The following is a 22,297-nucleotide window of genomic DNA, read 5'->3' as shown; positions in this document are numbered from 1 at the left end:
GAGACATAAAATATGTACAGTACAGGTATAAAATAAAAGTGGAGAAAACAAAGAGATTACACTCACAGTTCCATATTGTTCCTTAGGCAGACCATGTGGCTTTAAGGTGGGTGGAGCCGGAGCTGCACTTCTCCGCTCATCTGGATCTTTCTAGCACGACGACTTGAGCTGTTCTGAGCTGGTTCTGCCAGGGAATGCCTTATAGACTTTCCTATGTGACATCACAGAGAGGTGCATTCTGGGTTGATCCCACCTCTCTTATCCAAGTTATGTTTTGGCTACAAAACTTAGATTAGCTATAACTTTATGGGAGAAGCTGGTATGGACTCATCAGTGGTATCATGTTTCCCAGCGTAATGAGCCCATCAAGAAAACATCAAACATCTATGCGATATGACCGTCCATTTGGGCGCAAATCATATCTCAGGTTCTGGACATCCGAGAGTTTTGCAACAGGCACCACAGCGAAGCTGGGTCTGCTCGGATCGCAGAAATATGATTTTTATATTTCTGCTGGGTATGGTTTTCGCGGGACAATCCCTTATTGTTTTATTCAAACTCCTGGTTTCAAACAAAGAGTTTAGTTCCCGCACTTTTTTTTCTCTTTCAGCTGAGAGAAGCCAAATGGTGTGAGGAAGATGGTCTAGCTAATTAACATTCCTGCTCTTCCAGAGGAAGTGGCAGGGTTGATAAAACCTGGGGGGAAGGAATTCCTATTACTGACAGTTTACAATGTCCTAGGATGGAGGATTTGTTAGCACATTGCAACAGAAAACATATCTTGCCGACATTGTACATCACACCCCTGAACTCTTAGGGTAAACCTCGGATATCTTTGGTAGGATTCGTGAATCGGGACGTGATAGTATGCACTTTTCAAATCTAAAGTACACATATCCTTGTCTATGAGGGGTATTGTGGACCTTATGGACTCCATCTTGAATCTCTTGTACCTTATCCATTTGCTTAAGGGTTTGAGATTCATTATTATCCTGGTTTCTCCCGAAGATTTCTTTATCGAGAAAAGGCTTGAGTAATGACCTCTGCCTTTATCCTGAACGAGAACCGGGACTATAGCCCCAATTCTTAATAGGACCTGAATGTCCGACCACATCGGGGAGGTTGAGGGAATGCAAGGGTTGGTCATCACGAACCTCTCTGGGGGTAGATGGGCGAACTCTATCTTGTTACCTTGGGAGACAGTCTGTAAAGCCCACTGATTTTGAGAAACTTTCTGCCAGCCTCCCAGGAACTCTCTTAGCCGAACCCCTATTCTGACGGCGTCATTTCCTACGTGAACCTGAGCCTGAAAAAATGGAGTCTCTACCCTTTCCTTTTTTGGGGTAACTGCATCTACGCGTCTTCCCTTTCCGCTCGAATGAATTAACACAGTCCAAAATACATATGTGATGAACAAAAAAAGAACGTCTATTCATGATATATACAAACACAACCACCAGAAATAAAGCTGGAGGAAAAAACGTTGCGTAGCCAAAAAAAAATTTTTAAGATAAAAAATCTTTATTGATGAAATATAGTTAAAAAATATAATAAATATATTAAATGCAAATGCTAATCAAGCTTGCGGAACTCAAAAGAGTGCAAAACACTGGAATGAATCATGCAAATGAGTAATGGCAAAGAAGCACACCTGTAGTTCAGACCAAAAAATCAAAGAAGTTTTTTAGAAAAATACATGAAATAAATGAATACACATATTATCCACATATTAAAGTGCATAGTGCAAAAAAAAAGTATTTAAACAGTGAAAAAATATTAAATCTCACATAATGAAAAAATTATAATTAGAACATACTGTATATCTGGCACCTGAACTGCAGATTATAACATGTGTAGGTTAATCCAAAATGCTGCAGAGCCTTTAATGAATTCTAGGTAAAGGATATATCTCCTACAATAAAGTGCTTGCGTGCACATAAATAACAATAATGAGATACCATAAACCAAAAGAAATGAAAAAGCAGCAACCAAAAAATGTAGTGCAAATGAATGTGTATCTGAAATGAAGTGCTTGCGTGCACATAAGTATAATACCCTCTGTCAAATGAAAAGCACTAGGTAAAGGATATATCTCCTACAATAAAGTGCTTGCGTGCACATAAATAACAATAATGAGATACCATAAACCAAAAGAAATGAAAAAGCAGCAAACAAAAAATGTAGTGCAAATGAATGTGTATCTGAAATGAAGTGCTTGCGTGCACATAAGTACAGAAAGGGGGAAAACCAAAAAACTGCACTAATATTTTTTATAAGGGTGCTTTTAAAGTATAAAATGTGCCCATGCACATAAAACAATGGTGCTTAAACTATAAGGCAAAAAGAGATTAGCAGCAATAAAGTGTGGTTATACCTGAAAGTGCTTCAACGCAGGAATGTCCGGTGTGCGCTCCAACCCCGACAGCGCCATTTCGCTAAATGCTTCCTCTATGGGGGCTTCATATTTGTGCAGTGCAGTTTTTTTTCCCCCTTTCTGTGCTTTTCATTTGACAGGGGGTATTATACTTATGTGCACGCAAGCACTTCATTTCAGATACACATTGATTTGCACTACATTTTTTGGTTGCTGCTTTTTCATTTCTTTTGGTTTATGGTATCTCATTATTGTTATTTATGTGCACGCAAGCACTTTATTGTAGGAGATATATCCTTTACCTAGAATTCATTGAAGGCTCTGCAGCATTTTGGATTAACCTACACATGTTATAATCTGCGGTTCAGGTGCCAGATATCTGTTCCTATTATAATTTTTTCATTATGTGAGATTTAATATTTTTTCACTGTTTAAATAATTTTTTTTGCATCATGCACTTTAATATGTGGATAATGTGTATTCATTAATTTCATGTATCGAAAATTTTTTCTAAAAAACTTTTTTGATTTTCTGGTCTGAACTACAGGTGTGCTTCTTTGCCACTACTCATTTGCATGATTCATTCCGGTGTTTTGCACTCTTGAGTTCTGCAAGCTTGATTAGCATTTGTATTTAATATATTATATTTTTTAACTATTTCATCGATAAAGATTTTTTATCCTTAAAAATTTTTTTGGGCTACGCAACCTTTCCCCTTGAAGTCTGTAGGCCGGGGCCTAGGAAAGGGCTGGTATTCCTTTAGCTTCTCCTCAGGGAACCCCTTCTTTTTATCTAAGGCTTTTTCCAGAATGTCATCCAGAATAGGCACAAACACTTTACCACCTGAGAAGGGGATGGAGCAAAGTTGATTTTTAGATTGTTTGTCCCCTGACCAAGTCTTTAGCCAAATAGCCCTTCAAGCTGCATTTCACAATGACCCATTCTTGGCTGCGAATCGCTCTTCCAAGTCGTCCACCCATAAGTGAATAGAGTGAGCCACCGATTTTGCGGCAATGTTGGCCCGTATTATGGCTGCTGAAGTCTCCCAGGTTCTTTTCAGAAGTACGTCTGCTTTACGATCCATAGGCTCCTTCAGGATGGAGGAGTTCTCAAAGGGGATAGAAGTTCTTTTCGCCACCTTGGCCACTGGATCATCTATTTTGGGAATATCTTCCAAGGTCTTGACAGCTTCCGAATCAAAGGGTAAACGGAATCTGAAGTCTCTTGGGATCACCAGCCTTTTTTCAGCGTCCTCCCATTCCTTCAGGATCATTGATTGGATGTGGGCATTAACCAGGAACACTCTACTCATCTGGGAACATAGACCGCCGAACATCTCGTCTTGTACAGAGCAGGCCTTTGGGGTTTCCTCCACCTGCATAGTATCTCGCACTGCACGGAGGAGTTCATCTGTGTCCTCGGATGAAAGTGGTACTTCTTCCCCCCTTCCGGTGGATCAATAATGGCTTTCCCCTCATCCTGGTCGGATCCCTCTGATAACTCGTCTTCAGAGGATATGTCAGACTCTCTCGGTCTCTTCCGAGATCCCTGAGGTTCCGATTGCATGGTCTGAGGATACCCTAGACTCGAGATAGATGCTTGGACCTCCTGCCTTATGATGGATCTCATATTGGCCATTAAAGAGATTTGTTCCTCTCCGACAATCTTCATAGTACAAGCATCGCAGAGGTGCTTCTGCCAGGTCTCAGGTAGTTTAGCAGTACAGATATGGCATTTTTTATTTTTTCCAGATTTTTTGCTATCCTTCTTGGCAGCTGTCAAGGCAGGTTTCTCCCCCTAGAATACACAGAGTACAGGCTATGTGTTTCTAAGTGTAGGGAAGGGGCTAATGGTGGTAATGCTTTGGAAGCCTACTCACGTGCCCCTGGCTTTGTTCTGAGCCAAATCTCTGCTTTAGTGGAATCCTCCATGCTAGCTAAAGGAAGCAGTCCCCGCTTACAGTAGGGCAGCCTGCACAATAAAATGACCCTATTTATACGATACCCACATCTCCTGTAGAGCTGGCCTCCTGAAACACATGCTGGAGTGCACAGCTGACCACGACCCGGAAGTCCTCTGCCCAGCCTGCAGAGGTGACGCTGCCATAAAGTATAGACAATTGCCGGCCGCAACCCGGAAGTATAGGGAGGACGCGACTGGAGCCATGGAGCCACGACTTGCCGCAGGGAGGGAGCAGCCGGAGGCGCGTCCCGTGGACCATAGCATGCCGGGGGCAGAGCGTCGGAGCAGAGAGTCCCCAGGTAGGGGGAAGCGGCCCATTCCTCAGTAGCAGCGCTACAGTGAGGTAGGCTGAGGGACTCCCAGGAAGGGTGTCAGCCGCAGATCTCTTGAGGAGGGAAAGGAAGGCCGGGCCCCCAGATCCTCATCAATCTGCCCGATACAGTCAAGAATAGAAGCTCTCGTCGTTCCTATCTTTAGTGGGACAGGAACAAACACTGAAGGGAGGTACGGGGAGGGTCCTTTTAACCTCTCAATGTTTCCTGTCCCAATGAGGATAAGAAGGACGTCCTCCATGATGCTGTCAGGTGGTGAACTGGAAATTTAACTTTTTTGGCAAGGCATATCAGCTCTATGTTCACAGATGAAAAAATTAAGCATATCAAGAAAAGAACATGGAGGAGGCTCTGTTATGTTCTGGGGATGCTTTGCTACATCTGGCACAGGGTGTCTAGAATCTGTGCAGGGTACAATGAAATCTCTAGACTATCAAGGAATTCTAGAGAGAATTGTGCTGCCCAGTGTCAGAAAGCTTGGTCTCAGGCGCAGGTCATGGGTCTTGCAACAGGATAATGACCCAAAACACACAGCTAAAAACACCCAAGAATGGCTAAAAGGAAAACATTGGACTGTTCTGAAGTGGCCTTCTATGAGCCATGACCTAAATCCTATTGAGCATCTTTGGAAAGAGCTGAAACATGCCGCCTGGAAAAGGCAACCTTCAATCACGAGACAACTGGAGCAGTTTGCTCTTGAGGAGTGGACAAAATACCTGTCGAGAGGAGCAGAAATCTCAGTGACAGTTACAGGAATCATTTGATTATAGTGATTGCCTCAAAAGGTTGTGCAACAAAATATTAAGTTAAGGTAAGAGTACCATCATTTCTGTCCAGGCCGATTTCATGAGTTTTATTTATAAAAAAAATTCTGTGGAAGCATGGTTGAAAAGCAAGGTCTGACTTTCATTTGTTAAATTTCATACATTTTTTATTTATTATTACTTTTGTCAGATTCAAGTTATTTCTGTCACCAGTGTTTTTTTCTGTCATTAAACGAGGAGTACCAACAATTTTGACCACGTGTGTAAATCCTCAGCTTGTAACTTTTTAGTCACTGTAAATGGGTGATGAAGCAATTCCTTCATTTCAGCCACCTGTGTCCATTGACCTTCATGTATTGTTACCTGACGGTCGGCCATATCTACAAGGAAGGGTTTCAGCTCAAGCAATCCTTCAGTCATTAAATAGGTGCTCCCCCTTCGAGTGGCTTGATCCACAATTGCCCCTTTTCCAGCACGTCTCTTCAAGAAGGAATCAATTTTCGGGGTTCCGGCAGCAATAGCCAATTTCCTCACTTTGCTAATCAAAGATCCAGCATGTCCCTCTTGCAGACTGTCTCTTATTGCCAGCTGCAGCGTGTGCACAACACAGCGCATGTGATGAATAGGAAAGAGGTGTGAAGCAGCTTCAACAAGATCATCTAGAAGACGGCAGGGGAGGGGGAGCAGCCGGTCACAGAGGCAGGAGCCAGCTGCTGCGGCTAAAGCTTGTGCCCGCTGCTAAGGAGAAATGAATATTCATTTCTTTTACAGCGAACAAAGAGTCAGCAGCAGCCACCAGCTTCCACGTGTGCCCGGTCATTAAGGTAATGAATATTCACCTCTCTCCACACCCACAGGCGTGGAGAGAGGTGAATATTCATTCCTTTAATGAGCGGAGACAAGTGATCGCTCGGCCGCAGCAACAAGATGCTGGGAGGGCGCACAGGGAAGGTAAGTAGGAGTTTTTTTTATGCTTTACTCATGGGGGCGACGCATATAAGGATAGGGATGAAAAGCAATGCAGACAAGGATGGGGATGAGGAACCATGCATATCAGGCTTATACTGAAGTCAATAAGTTTTCCTAGTTTTTCGTGGCAAAATCAGGTGCCTCAGCTTATACTCAGGTCGGCTTATACATGAGTATTTACAGTATTATCACCTATATTATAAATGACAATCTGTGACCTCAGATATAACAGGATCACATCATTATCAATTCAAATTGTGCTGAAAGTGAATATTCATCTAAAGACACTCACCACCTGGGTAGTGATCTGTAGGGGTCTCCTCTTTACACCGCTGATCGTCCATCACATTAGGGGTTTCTTCTTTACACCACTGATCGCCCCTCACATTAGGGGTTTCCTCTTTACACCACTGATCGCCCATCACATTAGGGGTCTCCTCTTTACACCACTGATCGCTCCTCACATTAGGGGTCTCCTCTTTACACCGCTGATCGCCCCTCACATTTCTCTCTGGACCATTAATATTGTTCAGATCTTTATCTGGATCCAAAAGCTGAAAAACAAATATTGTAAAAGTCCCCGATGATCGGAGAAGTCCCCGGGAATAATGGTGAGAAGATCCGGACATGTGATGTCTGTGGTCAGCTGTGATCCTGCCGTCTCCACCGCTCTCATTACACAAGTATAAAACATATAAAATTGGAGGAGAAAACAAGACTGAACACAAGGACGTCACAGCCGTCTACACATCATAGGGAGATCTCCACCTACCTGATGGTCCTGTGGAGGAGGAGGAGCGAGACATCTCTCTGGGGTTGTCCTCTTACTGGAGAGAACTGAGGAGACACAGACAGGACTGACATCATTATTACATACAGAGAATTATAGGCCGTGTGTATTTAGTCCTGTCTATTACCTGGTGATGTGCGGGGCCGGTGCTCCTCCATCATCACCTCCTGGTACCGATCCTTGTGTCCTTCTAGATACTCCCACTCCTCCATGGAGAAATAGACGGTGACGTCCTGACACCTTATAGGAACCTGACACACACAATTATACCGTCATCACCCAGAATCCTCCAGTGCTGTCCTGTATAATGTCCCAGCATTCCCAGCAGTGTCACCTCTCCAGTCAGCAGCTCAATCATCTTGTTGGCGAGTTCTAGGATATTCTGGTCATTGAAGTCCTCATGTATCCAGGGGTGAGGTGGAGGCCACAGGATTGGGCTCATTGTTCCTCCCCGTCCTTCAGACACAGGGGCCTGACAGCGATCACTAGAGGTCTTCACTACTGTGTAATCCTGAGTGTGGAGACATTAATAATATCACTACAGACATCTCCAGAGTCCAACACCTCTCCGGTCACATCCCCCGTTATTCCCATAGATAATGAGGTCATGTGATGACATCAGAGCCTCTCACCTCTCCGGTCATATCCCCTGTTATTCCCATAGATAATGAGGTCATGTGATGACATCAGAGCCTCTCACCTCTCCGGTCCAATCACCTGTTATTCCCATAGATAATGAGGTCATGTGATTACATCAGAGCCTCTCACTCTCCTCTAGTGAAGGAAGGTAGTGAGACTGATTACCAAACACCTGGGCAGCTAGATGATGATTGGGTGGCTGGAATTGAGGACTGGATATAAGGCTGCCGACGCCCTTGTTCCTGGCTGGTGATTTTCCTGCTGGATTCTTGGAGACCAGTCTGATTCCTGCATCTAAAAGCTAAGTTTTTCTGCTCTGCTTTGTACTCCTCAGTTTTGTTTTTGTTTTGCCTTGTTCTTTGGGGAGTTCTGCCATCCCCGGCCGGGGGTGAGTTGAATTCCATTTTTGTCTCTGATCTGTTGATATTTTGCTCTGTCTTCAGAATATACCTGAGTGCTGATATAGTCTTTTGAAGCCTAGCGACTTCAGGGCCTGTTTTTCCTATCAGTCGGTTGGCTCATTTTGATAGGGTTTTTGCGGATGGCTGACAGCAGCTTTCCTATCCTGTCCTATGTAGTTAGCTTGGGCCCCATCATTTGCTCAACCTATCTTTCTATCTGTGTTGGTGTTTTCATCTTGCTTCACCGTCATTATATGTTGGGGGCTGCCTATTGCTTTGGGGTCTGCTCTGGGGCAGTTTAGTTTTTCCCCTTTCTGTCTTTAGGCTATATAGTTCTCCGGCTGTGATCGAGGGGTCTAGGGCACCGTAGGAACCCCCCACGGCTACTGCTAGTTGTTGTGGATAGGTTCAGGGGTCTGCAATCCGATAGCTGCCAACCTCTCTGGTTTTTCTGGACTTAGCTGGTATTTTGTTTTTTCCTCCTTCGGTGACTCATCATAACAATATCCCCTGTTATTCTCATAGATAATGAGGTCATGTGATTACATCAGAGCCTCTCACCTCTCCAGTCATATCCCCCGTTATTCCCATAGATAATGAGGTCATGTGATGACATCAGAGCCTCTCACCTCTCCGGTCATATCCCGTTATTCCCATAGATAATGAGGTCATGTGATGACATCAGAGCCTCTCACCTCTCCAGTCATATCCCCCGTTATTCCCATAGATAATGAGGTCATGTGATGACATCAGAGCCTCTCAGCTCTCCGGTCATATCCCGTTATTCCCATAGATAATGAGGTCATGTGATGACATCAGAGCCTCTCACCTCTCCAGTCATATCCCCCGTTATTCCCATAGATAATGAGGTCATGTGATGACATCAGAGCCTCTCACCTCTCCGGTCATATCCCGTTATTCCCATAATGAGGTCATGTGATGACATCAGAACCTCTCACCTCTCCGGTCATATCCCGTTATTCCCATAGATAATGAGGTCATGTGATGACATCAGAGCCTCTCACCTCTCCGGTCATATCCCCTGTTATTCCCATAGATACTGAGGTCATATGATGACATCAGAGCCTCTCACCTCTCTGGCCATATCCCGTTATTCCCATAGATAATGAGGTCATGTGATGACATCAGAGCCTCTCTCCTCTCCGGTCATATCCCGTTATTCCCATAATGAGGTCATGTGATGACATCAGAACCTCTCACCTCTCCGGTCATATCCCGTTATTCCCATAGATAATGAGGTCATGTGATGACATCAGAGTCTCTCACCTCTCCGGTCATATCCCCTGTTATTCCCATAGATAATGAGGTCATGTGATGACATCAGAGCCTCTCACCTCTCCGGTAAGATGGAAGATTATCTCCAGGGTGAGGTTTAGTATCCTCTCCGCCATCTTGCCTCTGTCCTTATTCATCCCTGACACATTAATCAGGAAGATTCCCGCAGAGACGTTATCAGCAGAGGATCCTTTATTGGAGAAACCTGAATGGAAAATATGAGATAAAAATAACAAACTTCATAGGAAACAATATGGAGAAACATTAATAAACTAACCCCCATTTCTATCCTCCCCGTGACCTCTGCCTGTAGGTGGCGTCGCTCTTGCACTGTGTGCAGGCAGTGACATGTTCCTATATAACATTAGTGTTGCTGGGACTTATGGTGCCACCCAGCAGGGATTCTATGTCTTACAGCAGAGCGCTGGTTATCACTTGTAGTTCGCTCTTTGTTTTGCATTCTGTCCCGGACTTTCACCTCCTGACTTTGATTTGTCATCATACGTCTTCTCTGCCAGCTCGCTCCACCGGCCAGCAGCCACGCCGTGGATGTATTCAGCACAAACATGCTCCCTCCCTCCTCCCCTCTTCATAGACTGTGAAGAAATATGATGTGAAGCATTTAGTGAGCTGTACCCTGAGACAAGCCTGACATTGAAAGTGCAGAGTAAAGCTAGCTAACAACATATTTTACAAACTTTATACTTAGCATCTGTCCTATTGATTTATGCAAATATTGTTTTATTTCCATCCTAAGTTACAGTGCATGATTCCTTATTCCTGCAAGAATTACAATAAAGCTTATTTTTTGTTATAATAACTATAATAAAGTCCTTACTTTTATGTATGTACAGTACAGACCAAAAGTTTGGACACACCGTCTCATTCTAAGAGTTTTCTTTATTTTCATGACTATGAAAATTGTAGATTCACTCTGAAGGCATCAAAACTATGAATTACCACATGTGGAATTATATAATTAACAAAAAAGTGTGAAACAACTGAAAATATGTCTTATATTCTAGGTTCTTCAAAGTAGCCACCTTATGCTTTGATTTCTGCTTTGCACACGCTTGGCATTCTCTTGATGAGCTTCAAGAGGTAGTCACCGGAAATGGTTTTCACTTCACAGGTGTGCCCTGTCAGGTTTAATAAGTGGGATTTCTTGCCTTATAAATGGGGTTGGGACCATCAGTTGTGTTGTGCAGAAGTCTGGTGGATGCACAGCTGATAGTCCTACTGAATAGACTGTTAGAATTTGTATTATGGCAAGAAAAAAGCAGCTAAGTGAAGAAAAACGAGTGGCCATCATTACTTTAAGAAATGAAGGTCAGTCAGTCCGAAAAATTGGGAAAACTTTGAAAGTGTCCCCAAATGCAGTGGCAAAAACCATCAAGCGCTACAAAGAAACTGGCGCACATGAGGACCGCCCCAGGAAAGGAAGACCAAGAGTCACCTCTGCTGCGGAGGATAAGTTCATCCGAGTCACCAGCCTCAGAAATCGCAGGTTAACAGTAGCTCAGATTAGAGATCAGGTCAATGCCACACAGAGTTCTAGCAGTAGACACATCTCTACAACAACTGTTAAGAGGAGACATTGTGCAGCAGGCCTTCATGGTAAAATAGCTGCTAGGAAACCACTGCTAAGGACAGGCCACAAGCAGAAGAGACTTGTTTGGGCTAGAGAACACAAGGAATGGACATTAGACCAGTGGAAATCTGTGCTTTGGTCTGAGGAGTCCAAATTTGAGATCTTTGGTTCCAACCACCGTGTCTTTGTGCGATGCAGAAAAGGTGAACGGATGGACTCTACATGCCTCATTCCAACCGTGAAGCATGGAGGAGGAGGTGTGATGGTGTGCGGGTGCTTTGCTGGTGACACTGTTGGGGATTTATTCAAAACTGAAGGCATACTGAACCAGCATGGCTACCACAGCATCTTGGAGCGGCATGCTATTCCATCCCGTTTGCGTTTAGTTGGACCATCATTTATTTTTCAACAGGACAATGACCTCAAACACACCTCCAGGCTGTGTAAGGGCTATCTGACCAAGAACGAGAGTGATGGGGTGCTACGCCAGATGACCTGGCCTCCACAGTCACCAGACCTGAACCCAATCGAGATGGTTTGGGGTGAGCTGGACCGCAGAGTGAAGGCAAAAGGGCCAACAGGTGCTAAGCATCTCTGGGAACTCCTTCAAGACTGTTGGAAGACCATTTCCGGTGACTACCTCTTGAAGCTCATCAAGAGAATGCAAAGAGTGTGCAAAGCAGTAATCAAAGCAAAAGGTGGCTACTTTGAAGAACCTAGAATATAAGACATATTTTCACTTGTTTCACACTTTTTTGTTAATTATATAATTCCACATGTGTTAATTCATAGTTTTGACGCCTTCAGAGTGAATCTACAATTTTCTTAGTCATGAAAATAAAGAAAAGCCTTTGAGTGAGAAAGTGTGTCCAAACTTTTGGTCTGTACTGTATATATATATAAATAATTGCATATATGACATTTAAGTTTCTAGACTTAGAAACTATTCAGCTGATGTATTGAGCCGTCATGGGTGTAACATTTGTGAATGCTTAGCTGGCTTTCCTAATCTTACATACAAATAAAGATGTCATCCCTTTCTCTTCTCTGGTAACAAATCCAAAAGAGAGATCATAAATATGTCAACTTCCAAAAGGAGATGATCTACCCAAAGAAAGGGAAGTACCAGACCAAGAATAAAATATAGTTTATTAGTAAATATATTAAAATTACTCCAAAGAGACATAGATGTACAGAACGGAGATAAGCATATTCCAGCATATGTACTACTTTGCAAACTTTGTATTTTGAACGCCCTTCTGTTTATTCTATTTAAACTCAAAGACTCTGTATTGGGGCAGACAGGTGACTGCTCACATCTGGTGCGGCCGTCATTCTCTCTCCATGCCGGCATGATCAATAAAGAACAAATCATCTTACTTATTCAGGTCTGGATGATTTCTAATTCGAAGACTAAAACTCCACTGACATTTGGTGCATTGGCCGGGAAATCCATCATCTTTCCCTCACCGGGGAGGACTGTAAACCGTGCACGGCGGAGTCTGGAACTCCTTAAGTAAGTCCTCCATCTTAGCATTAGGCTTCAACAGGAGCATTACCAGTTATCCCGGACTGAGGGGGAAGTGACGGATTTTGTATAGTCAAAGGATCTCTGGGAATCGTCTGTATCTGAATAATTTTCATCATATTCAGTAACCTTGTTAATCCAGTGTTAATGTTATTTTAGGAACTGATTTGGGGACTCGGATTGTCAACAATTCCAATTGGAGTTTGTAGCCTCCTGTAAGTTGGAAATTGCTTACATGAAATTGGGGTTGTAAAACTCCTGTAAGTTGCGAAGCTCCATAGATGTGATCGGGGTGTATTAGTTCTTGCAAGATATTCTGCAGAATGGGTACAAAGCCAGTGTGAGAAGGCTACTGTGGAATAAAAAAAGTCAGTATGATGATAAAGCATTGTTTTTTGCTTTGTTTTTTATTTATTTTTTTAAGGGGTTAACTAGTAGGACAGTTTTATAGGGCGGGTCATTACGGACGTGGCGATGCCAAATATGTGTACTTTTATTGGTTTGTTTTTTAATTTACAAAAAAAAAAAAAAGAATTAGGGAATTTTTTTTTTTATTACTTTGTCCCAGGGTGGGTCATCACTATAAAGTGTCAGATCGCTGATCTGACACTTTGCATTGCACTGTGTCAGATCAGCAATCTTACAGGCACTGAGGAGGCTTTCTCAGCGCCTGCTCTTAGCAGGCACTGAGAAAGCCGCCTCCCTGCAGGACCCTGAAGGCCCCCGCGGCTATTATTGGATCAGGGGCCCGGAAGGGAGGAGGCCCTCGGAACAGCGTGATCACATCACGCTGTTCTGAGGGTCTCAGGGAAACACACAGGGAGCCTCCTCCCTGCGCGATTCTTCCCTATGCCCCCAATACGCTGCGATCATGTTTGATCGCAGTGTGCCAGGGGTTAATGTGCCGGGGGCGGTCCGTGACCGCCCCTGGCACATAGTGCCAGGTGTCAGCTGTGATAATCAGCTGACACCCGGCCGCGATCAGCGGCGCTCCACCCGTCGCGGTGACGTACTATCACATCCCCGGTGATACGGGCCCGGGTACCATGGATGGCATAGTACGTCAGATGTCAGAAAGGGGTTAAAGAAAAGGTTGAGTGAGCATATCACCACTGCAAATCCAGTGTCCGCAGCAAGTCGGAAAAATATCTTGGGTTTATCAAAACATTTTTTGGATATGCATGGTGGGGACTTACGGGGTTTAAGGGTTAAGGGAATTGAAAGGGTGAATAGACCGATTAGGGGAGGTGACTAGGAGCGCACGCTTCAGTGTCGGGAAGCTTTTTGGATATTGGCCATGAATGCGCGTTACCCAGAAGGTCTCAACTATAGAAATGCTCTTATATATTTCTATTAAATTATTCCTAACCCTTTCCAGGTATAAGTTCTTGTAACAATTTTTTAGAAGTTTTCTTAATGCATTTTTATATATGAAAATTAAAGACACCTTTTTTTCTGTTTAAATTTTCACTGTAATAGGGTTGAATATATATATGCTGTAGTGATTGATCAATTCAATATATACATGAAAATAGGTATACATATTCTTTGCGCCATTTAGGTGCTATTACGTGCTTTTTGTTTTTATGAGATCATATTCTAAACCTTTATTGTAGAAAGTTTTTCATGCATTTTTTTGGTTGAGATATCTGCACGAATTCAGGAGATTTTGGTACATTGTATTTATATTATTGTCTCAATATATGAAAAAAAAAAGGTTTTTTAGAATTTAAAGTTTGTAGATCTTCAGCTAACTTTACCCGTTCACAATAAGCGATGCACATGAAATTAGCATGCAGATATGCACTTTATGCGGTATTATAACAGTGACATGCGTTTTTTGTGTGCCCACATTCTAGGAAAATAGTATTGGTTGTTAAATAGTTAAATGGAAGTGGTCTCCTTAATTAGCCAAATGTGCTTTTGCAATGGTTGAGAACATATAAAGGAATTGTTGATTTTAAGTCTGTATGCCTTAGAGGAAGGACCGCTTCAGGTCTGAAACGCGTCAGGCGTTGGGGGCTTCCCCCGAATGTATTGTTTTTTAAAAATGAAGATTTCCTGAATAAAGATGATGTTTTTTTTATGGAAAAATCTCCAGTGCTGGAAAAATCCTTTGTCTTCAAGATTGGGATTGCCTCCTGCCATCTTTACTGTTCTCTATCAGAGAGAAGGCCCACAGGCCTCTACGGGGTTCTCACTGTTTGAGCCTTTATACGGATGACACCCTCGAAGTCTTCTGGACTTGCAAAGGAGATATGGGATCGAAGGTAACACCCCACCGAAGCGTTATCAAACATGTGGCCCAGATGCAGGACAGGATCGCGACTGTGATGCTGATTGTGAGGGAGAGTCTCCACCAAGCACAACAAGCCCAGGCAAGGGTCTACAATCGATCGGCAAGACTGAGACAGTTTAGCCCTGGAGACTGGGTGCTGGTGCTAATCCCCACCATTGAAAGTAAATTACTGGCCAAGTGGCAAGGGCCATATGAGGTGGTCGAAAAGTTGAGTGACATCAACTACAAGGTGTACCAACCAAGAAGAAGAAAACCACACCAGGTGTACCACATTAACCTGCTGAAAATGTGGTGAGACAGGGATCTGGAAGAAGCAACATGCCTAGGGGCCCATCCTGAATGCAAAGTCGTGGATGTCACGGTGGCAGGGACACTGTCGCCGGCCCAGAAACAAGAGTGCCGTGAGCTGCTTCAGAGGAACCAAGATCTTTTTTCGGAGTAACAACGATGTACACAGGTTGTAGAGTACAATATCCTGACGGAACCACATGTGAAGGTGAACCAAAGGCCTCGTTGGATTCCTGGAGCTTGCCGTGAGGTGGTCTCCAAGAGAATGTTGAGCCTGGACATCGAGGCATCAAAGAGCGGCTAGTCCAGCCCTACTATCCTTGTGCCGAAACTGGATAGAGTGGCGCTTCTGTAACGATTACAAGAAGCTCAATGTGGTGTCCAAATTTTACAAATAGCCGATGCCCCGGGTCGATGAGCTTATTGAGAGGCTAGGGTCAGCCAGCTACATCACCACCCTGGACCTGATGAAAGGGTACTGGCAAATTATCTTGTCTCCAAGTGCCACGGAGAAGACAGCCTACTCTATACCTGATGGGTGCTATCAATATACCCAGGTGAGGTTCGGACTACAAGGCGCTCCACCTACCTTCCAGAGGGCTATGGACCGTATACTAGTCCCTCACAAGTATGCGACCACTTACTTAGATGACATCGTGAACTTCAGCCCGGATTGGGTATGTCACCTGCAGAAGGTCCAGGCGGTGCTCGATGCACTGGGGAAGGCATGGTTTACCATAAACCCAAAGAAGTGCACCCTCGGGAAAGAAGAGGCAAAGTACTTGGGCTCATCGTTGGAAGGGGTGAAATAAATCCACAAAAAGACAAAGTGGAGGCAATCCAAAAGTGGCCACAACCGATCTCTAAAAAGCATGTTGTAGTGACAGTGTCACCGGGGTTAACAAGGAACATGCGCCAATAGACAGGGTGTGCAGTAGTGATGTGTCGTTCGCGAACGATCCGACACAAAGAGCCGGCTCCCTGCTGTGAATAATGGGAGCCTGCACCCCAGTGAGAGCCACTAAAATCTCTGAATGGCTCTCACTGGGAGTAAAATCCCGGCGTTCGACAGACGTAACTCCGCCCACCAGAACAAAACTCTGCCCATTCAGTAATTTAATTGGTCCCTATAAAGTGGGTGGGGTTTAAGCGGTAGGTGGGCGGGGTTTCGGATGCTTGAGCACACATGCAATAGGGATCCATTTAGGATCGAAAAAGAGCCGACTCTTTTTGGTGAGCGGAGCTATAAGAGCTGGATCACCAAAAAGAGCTGGACTGCTCATCACTAGTGTGCAGTAGGGTGACCGGATCTCATATGGGGGGGAAAAAATGTCAGAATCTTGTTCGTCTGGACCCCACAAAACGATTCCCCTTTCCAGATATTGAGAGAGCCAAAATTTTAGCTCGATCAAACGACGTTAACCCGTGCCGCTCGTCGCTCAAAGTTTGAAAAAATCCAAATTGAGGTATTTTAAGATTTAGGTATTTTGCATAGTCTGTTAGACTATAAAGAATGTGACAACAACATTGCAGAAATAGCCCTGACCAAATTTTCGAACCATTTGTGGTATTTGAATGCAGAGTTGGTGGGATTATCGTTTTTTGATCCCACCATTACAGACAATGAAAAGTTGTTAATGGCTAATAAATTGCTCAGTAGCACAGATGAACCATCAGAGCACGCTAACCTACATGAGTTGATCATTTTACATAGTTATCTAATCTATTCTAGAGCTTTTGTTAAAGTAGTTTTTGAAACGTCAGAATATAATGCTCGGCATTTGCTTACAACTTGCAGGACATATTGCTTTTGTTCTTCATCTTTTGTCAGAAGGTCGTTAAAGTCGGATACTTCCTACCTCTTTTAATTTTTCTTTCCTAACTTTTGGATTTCCAACCCTAGCGTGCTCTGATGGTTCATCTGTGCTACTGAGCAATTTATTAGCCATTAACAACTTTTCATTGTCTGTAATGGTGGGATCAAAAAACGATAATCCCACCAACTCTGCATTCAAATACCACTAATGGTTCGAAGATTTGGTCAGGGCTATTTCTGCAATGTTGTTGTCACATTCTTTATAGTCTAACAGACTATGCAAAATACCTAAATCTTAAAATACCTCAATTTGGCTTTTTTCAAACTTTGAGCGACGAGCGGCACGGGTTAACGTCGTTTGATCGAGCTCAAATTTTGGCTCTCTCAATATCTGGAAAGGGGAATCGTTTTGTGGGGTCCAGACGGACAAAATTCCAACATCGATTTTTTGCGGTCACCCTAGTGTGCAGAGACCGAGGAGCGCAGTGCACACAGGACCTGAGCTTAGCCAGTCACGTGACCACAGGGGGCAGAGCTACCCCACGCCAGGACAGGGAGCTGGCTGAGGGCACAGAATACAAAGGACAAAACCAATAAAGTAGTCAGAGAGCAAAGTCGAGGGTCAGACGCCAGACAGGAATGAGGTAACCAGGGACAAGACAGATGAGTAACCAGAGGCAGGCCAAGGGGTCAGATTCCCAGGAGGGACGAATCAGTACTGAGCAGAAAGACAGAGACAAAAGTCAGGGGGCAAACTGGGTCATATACAGCAAACAAACACAGGCAGAGGAACAACGATACAGAAAGTAATCTGGGTCAGCGACATCAAACCGAGTAGACGAAGTATCACCGATACTGGACCCAGGAACTACCAACACTAAATAGCCGCCCCAGAACCAAAGAGAGGCAGACAGACTTAACCCTGACCTGACCAAGATGAAGCCAAAACCACCCCGATCTGAGTTATGACAGTACCCTCCTCTCAATGGGGGCCACCGAACCCCAGGTTTCACATGAAATCAAGCATGAAAAGAACGCACCAGCGGCGTGAACTGATTGTGCAGGAACCCAAGATCGGTCCTCTCGACCATATCCCTTCCAATGAACAAGATACTGAAGGTAACAACGGACCATCCGGGAATCCACGATGCGCTCCACCTCATACTCCTTCTGCCCATCCACCAAAATGGGTGGCAAAGGATTCACTGATCCTTCCTCAACAGCCCCTAACGGTTTAAACAGGGACCTATGAAACACATTGGGGATCTTAAAAGACGAAGGAAGACGCAACCGAAACGCCACCGGGTTAACCACTTCCATGATCTCATAAGGGCCGATAAACTTAGGCCCCAATTTCGCCACAGAAACCTTAAGCTTTTGCTCCAACTGGTTGGTCCACTCAGTCTGGCTGTTGGTCTCCGGATGATATGCAGACGAAAAGGACAACTCAACACCCAGCATTTTGCAAAACTCTCTCCAAAACCTGGACACAAACTGCACTCCACGATCAGATACCACATTCAAGGGCACCCCATGCAAACGAACCACATGCTGTACAAACAACCTGGACAAAGTTTCCGCAGAAGGCAAAGCCACCATGGGTACGAAGTGTGCTTGTTTAGAAAATCTGTCCACAACTACCCTTACAACGGTATTGCCCTTGGAAGGAGGAAGATTGGTGATAAAATCCATGGACAAATGTGTCCATGGTCTATCAGGAACTGGCAAAGGCACCAATTCCCTGGCCGGACGGTTATGAAAAGCTCTTAGCGCGGGCATAGATTACACAAGCAGACACAAACTTCTTAACATCAGACAAAAGCAAGGACCACCAAAATACCCTTGCGATGCCCCCCCCCCCGTAGCCAAGATCCCAGGATGACCACTTAGAACCGAATCATGGAACTCTCGAAGAACCCCGAGTCAAAACTGAATTGGAACAGTTTATCAACCGGTTTGGATGAGGGAGCTTGAGACTGAGCTTCTCGAATCTCCCATTCCAACCCCCACAAAACATCAGCCACCCCCACCCCTGGTTGAAGAATGGAGGTTCAGGAGGAGAAACCGGATCCAGAATCCAGGACAAGGCATCAGCCTTCACATTCTTGAATCGTGAACGAAAAGTGATTGAAAACTGGAACCGGGAAAAAAAAAAAGTGACCATCGGTCCTGCCTCGGGGTCTATCGTTTAGCAGACTCAATGTACGCCAGGTTCTTGTGATCAGTAATCACCGTAATGGGATGAGCAGCCCCCTCCAAAAAATGCCTCCCTCCATTCCTCAAAACCCAACTTCACCGCCAGCAGTTCCCGAATGTCCACATCGAAATTTTTTTCTGCCGGGGAGAATTCTTTAGAAAAGAAGGCGCAAGGTCTCAGACTGGTCAATGTGGCGGGCCATTGGGACAACACCGCCCCCACCCCCACCTCAGAGGCGTCAACTTCCACCACAGAGGGTTTAGATAGATCTGGCTGAACCAGGTAGTCATAAAACAATTTTTCAGAGTCAGGAATGCCGCTACCGCTGAGGGAGACCAGTTCTTCACATCAGCCCCCTTTTGTGTCAAGTCAGTGAGGGGATTGACCACATGTGAAAACCCTTTAATAAACCTCCAGTAGTAATTAGCAAATCTCAAGAAGCGCTGAAGACCCTATAGGATGAGTAGATTAAAATATCATCTAAGTATATGACCACAAACCACCCAATGAAATCAGAGAACACATAATCAATGAAGTTTTGGAAGACTGCAGGAGCAGTGGTCAAACCAAACGGCATAACAAGATTTTGAAATAACCCTTCAGAGGTAAGAAACGCCGCCTTCCACTCATCCCCCTCCTGTACCCGGATAAGGTTATAAGCCCCCCCCCCCCCCCCCCCCCCCAAGTCCAACTCAGAAAACCATTTGGCCCAGGACAATTGGTTACACAAATCGGGAGTGACTGAAAGGGGATGTGTTTATTATCGTGATTTTATAGTTCCTGAAAGTCAAGGCATGGGCGAAGGCCACTGTCTTTTTTTTTTTTACAAAAAAGAACCCTGCGGCAATAGGAGACACAAAAGGGCGAATATGTCCTTTGCGGAGGCTCTCAGATATATATTCCTTCATGGCAACCAGCTCAGGACCAGAAAGGTTGAACAATCGAGCCTTAGGCAATTTAGACCCTGGCACCAGATCAATGGCACAATCACATCAGATGATGAAGAAATTGGCCGCTCACATAAGCATAATTCATCTCCAGCTGTATACCGTATATACTCGTGTACAAGTAGAGTTTTTCAGCACTTTCTTTATGCTGAAAACATCCCGCTCGGCTTATACACGAGTCATTGTCCCAGAAGACGGCAGGGGAGGGGGAGCAACCGGTCACAGAGGCAGGAGCCAGCTGCTGCGGCTAAAGACTGTGCCCACTGCTAAAGAGAAATTAATATTCATTTCTTTTATAGCGAACACAGTGTCAGCAGCAGCCGCCAGCTTCCACATGTGCCCGCTCATTAAGATAATGAATATTCACCTCTCTACACACCCACAGGCGTGGAAAGAGGTGAATATTCATTAATGAGCGGGGAAAAGTGATCGCTCGGCCGCAGCAACTGATGGTGCAGGAACAAGATGCTGCAAGGGCGCACAGGGAAGGTAAGTAGGAGGCTTTTTGTTTTTTTATGCTTTATTCATGGGGGCCACACATAAAAGAATAGGGAGGAAAAGCAATGCAGACAAGGATAGGGATGAGGAGCCATGCATATCCGACTTATACGCGAGTCAATAAGTTTTCCTACTTTTTTGTGGCAAAATCAGGTGCCTCAGCTTATACTCGGATCGGCTTATACACAAGTATATACAGTATTATCATCCACATTATAAATGACAACCTGTGACCTCAGATATAACAGGAGCACATCATTATCAATTCACATTGTGCTGAAAGTGAATATTCATCAAAAGACCCTCACCTGGGCAGTGATCTGTAGGGGTCTCCTCTCTAAACCGCTGATCGCCCCTCACATTTCTCTCGGAACCATTACTATTGATCAGATCTTTATCTGGATGCAAAAGCTGAAAAACAAATATTGTAAAAGTCCCCGATGATCGGAGAAGTCCCCGGGAATAATGGCGTCTCCACCGCTCTCATTACACAAGTATAAAACATATAATACTGGAGCAGAAAACAAGACTGAACACAAGGACGTCACAGCCGTCTACACATCATAGGGAGATCTCCATCTACCTGATGGTCCTGTGGAGGAGGAGAGGGACATCTCTCTGGGGTTGTCCTCTTACTGGAGAGAGCTGAGGAGACACAGACAGGACTGACATCATTATTACATACAGAGAATTAGAGGCCGTGTGTATTTAGTCCTGTCTATTACCTGGTGATGTGCGGGGCCGGTGCTCCTCCATCATCACCTCCTGGTACCGATCCTTGTGTCCTTCTAGATACTCCCACTCCTCCATGGAGAAATAGACGGTGACGTCCTGAAACCTTATAGTAACCTGACACACACAATGATACCGTCATCACCCAGAATCCTCCAGTGCTGTCCTGTATAATGTCCCAGCATTCCCAGCAGTGTCACCTCTCCAGTCAGCAGCTCAATCATCTTGTTGGCGAGTTCTAGGATCTTCTGGTCATTGATGTCCTCATGTATCCGGGGGTGAGGTAGAGGCCCTGGGATTGGGCTCAGGGTTCCTCTCCGTCCTTCAGACACAGGAGCCTGACAGCGATCACTAGAGGTCTTCACTACTGTGTAATCCTGAGTGTGGAGACATTAATAATATCACTACAGACATCTCCAGAGTCCATCACCTCTCCGGCCATATCCCCTGTTATTCCCATAGATAATGAGGTCATGTGATGACATCAGAGCCTCTGACCTCTCCGGTCATATCCCCTGTTATTCCCATAGATAATGAGGTCATGTGGTGACATCAGAGCCTCTCACCTCTCCGGTCATATCCCCTGTTATTCCCATAGATAATGAGGTCATGTGGTGACATCAGAGCCTCTCACCTCTCCAGTCATATCCCGTTATTCCCATAGATAATGAGGTCATGTGGTGACATCAAAGCCTCTCAAATCTCAGGTCATATCCCCTGTTATTCCCATAGATAATGAGGTCATATGATGACATCAGAGCCTCTCAAATCTCCGGTCATATCCCCTGTTATTCCCATAGATAATGAGGCCATGTGATGACATCAGAACCTTTCACCTCTCCGGTCATATCCTCTGTTATTCCCATAGATAATG

At 44.6% G+C, this 22,297-nt stretch overlaps 1 protein-coding gene across 1 annotated transcript in view; it reads right to left on the bottom strand.

The window, feature by feature from the left end:
• The window catches only part of LOC141060473 (uncharacterized), a 190,916-nt gene that overhangs the window by 167,839 nt on the left and 780 nt on the right, over positions 1-22,297 (bottom strand). The window contains 9 exon segments of the mRNA XM_073556738.1: positions 6,694-6,955; positions 7,174-7,238; positions 7,319-7,442; positions 7,526-7,702; positions 9,587-9,732; positions 21,000-21,102; positions 21,275-21,336; positions 21,417-21,540; positions 21,624-21,800. Coding sequence (XP_073412839.1) covers positions 6,694-6,955; positions 7,174-7,238; positions 7,319-7,442; positions 7,526-7,702; positions 9,587-9,732; positions 21,000-21,102; positions 21,275-21,336; positions 21,417-21,540; positions 21,624-21,800 — 1,240 coding nt within the window.

The sequence above is a fragment of the Dendrobates tinctorius genome, unplaced genomic scaffold (assembly GCF_039654945.1).
Source record: "Dendrobates tinctorius isolate UK_male_01 unplaced genomic scaffold, ASM3965494v1 ptg000237l, whole genome shotgun sequence".
NCBI classification, from domain to species: Eukaryota; Metazoa; Chordata; class Amphibia; order Anura; family Dendrobatidae; genus Dendrobates; species Dendrobates tinctorius.
Note: the sequence above shows the minus strand (reverse complement) of the source record. Positions and strands in the feature narration are given on the sequence as shown.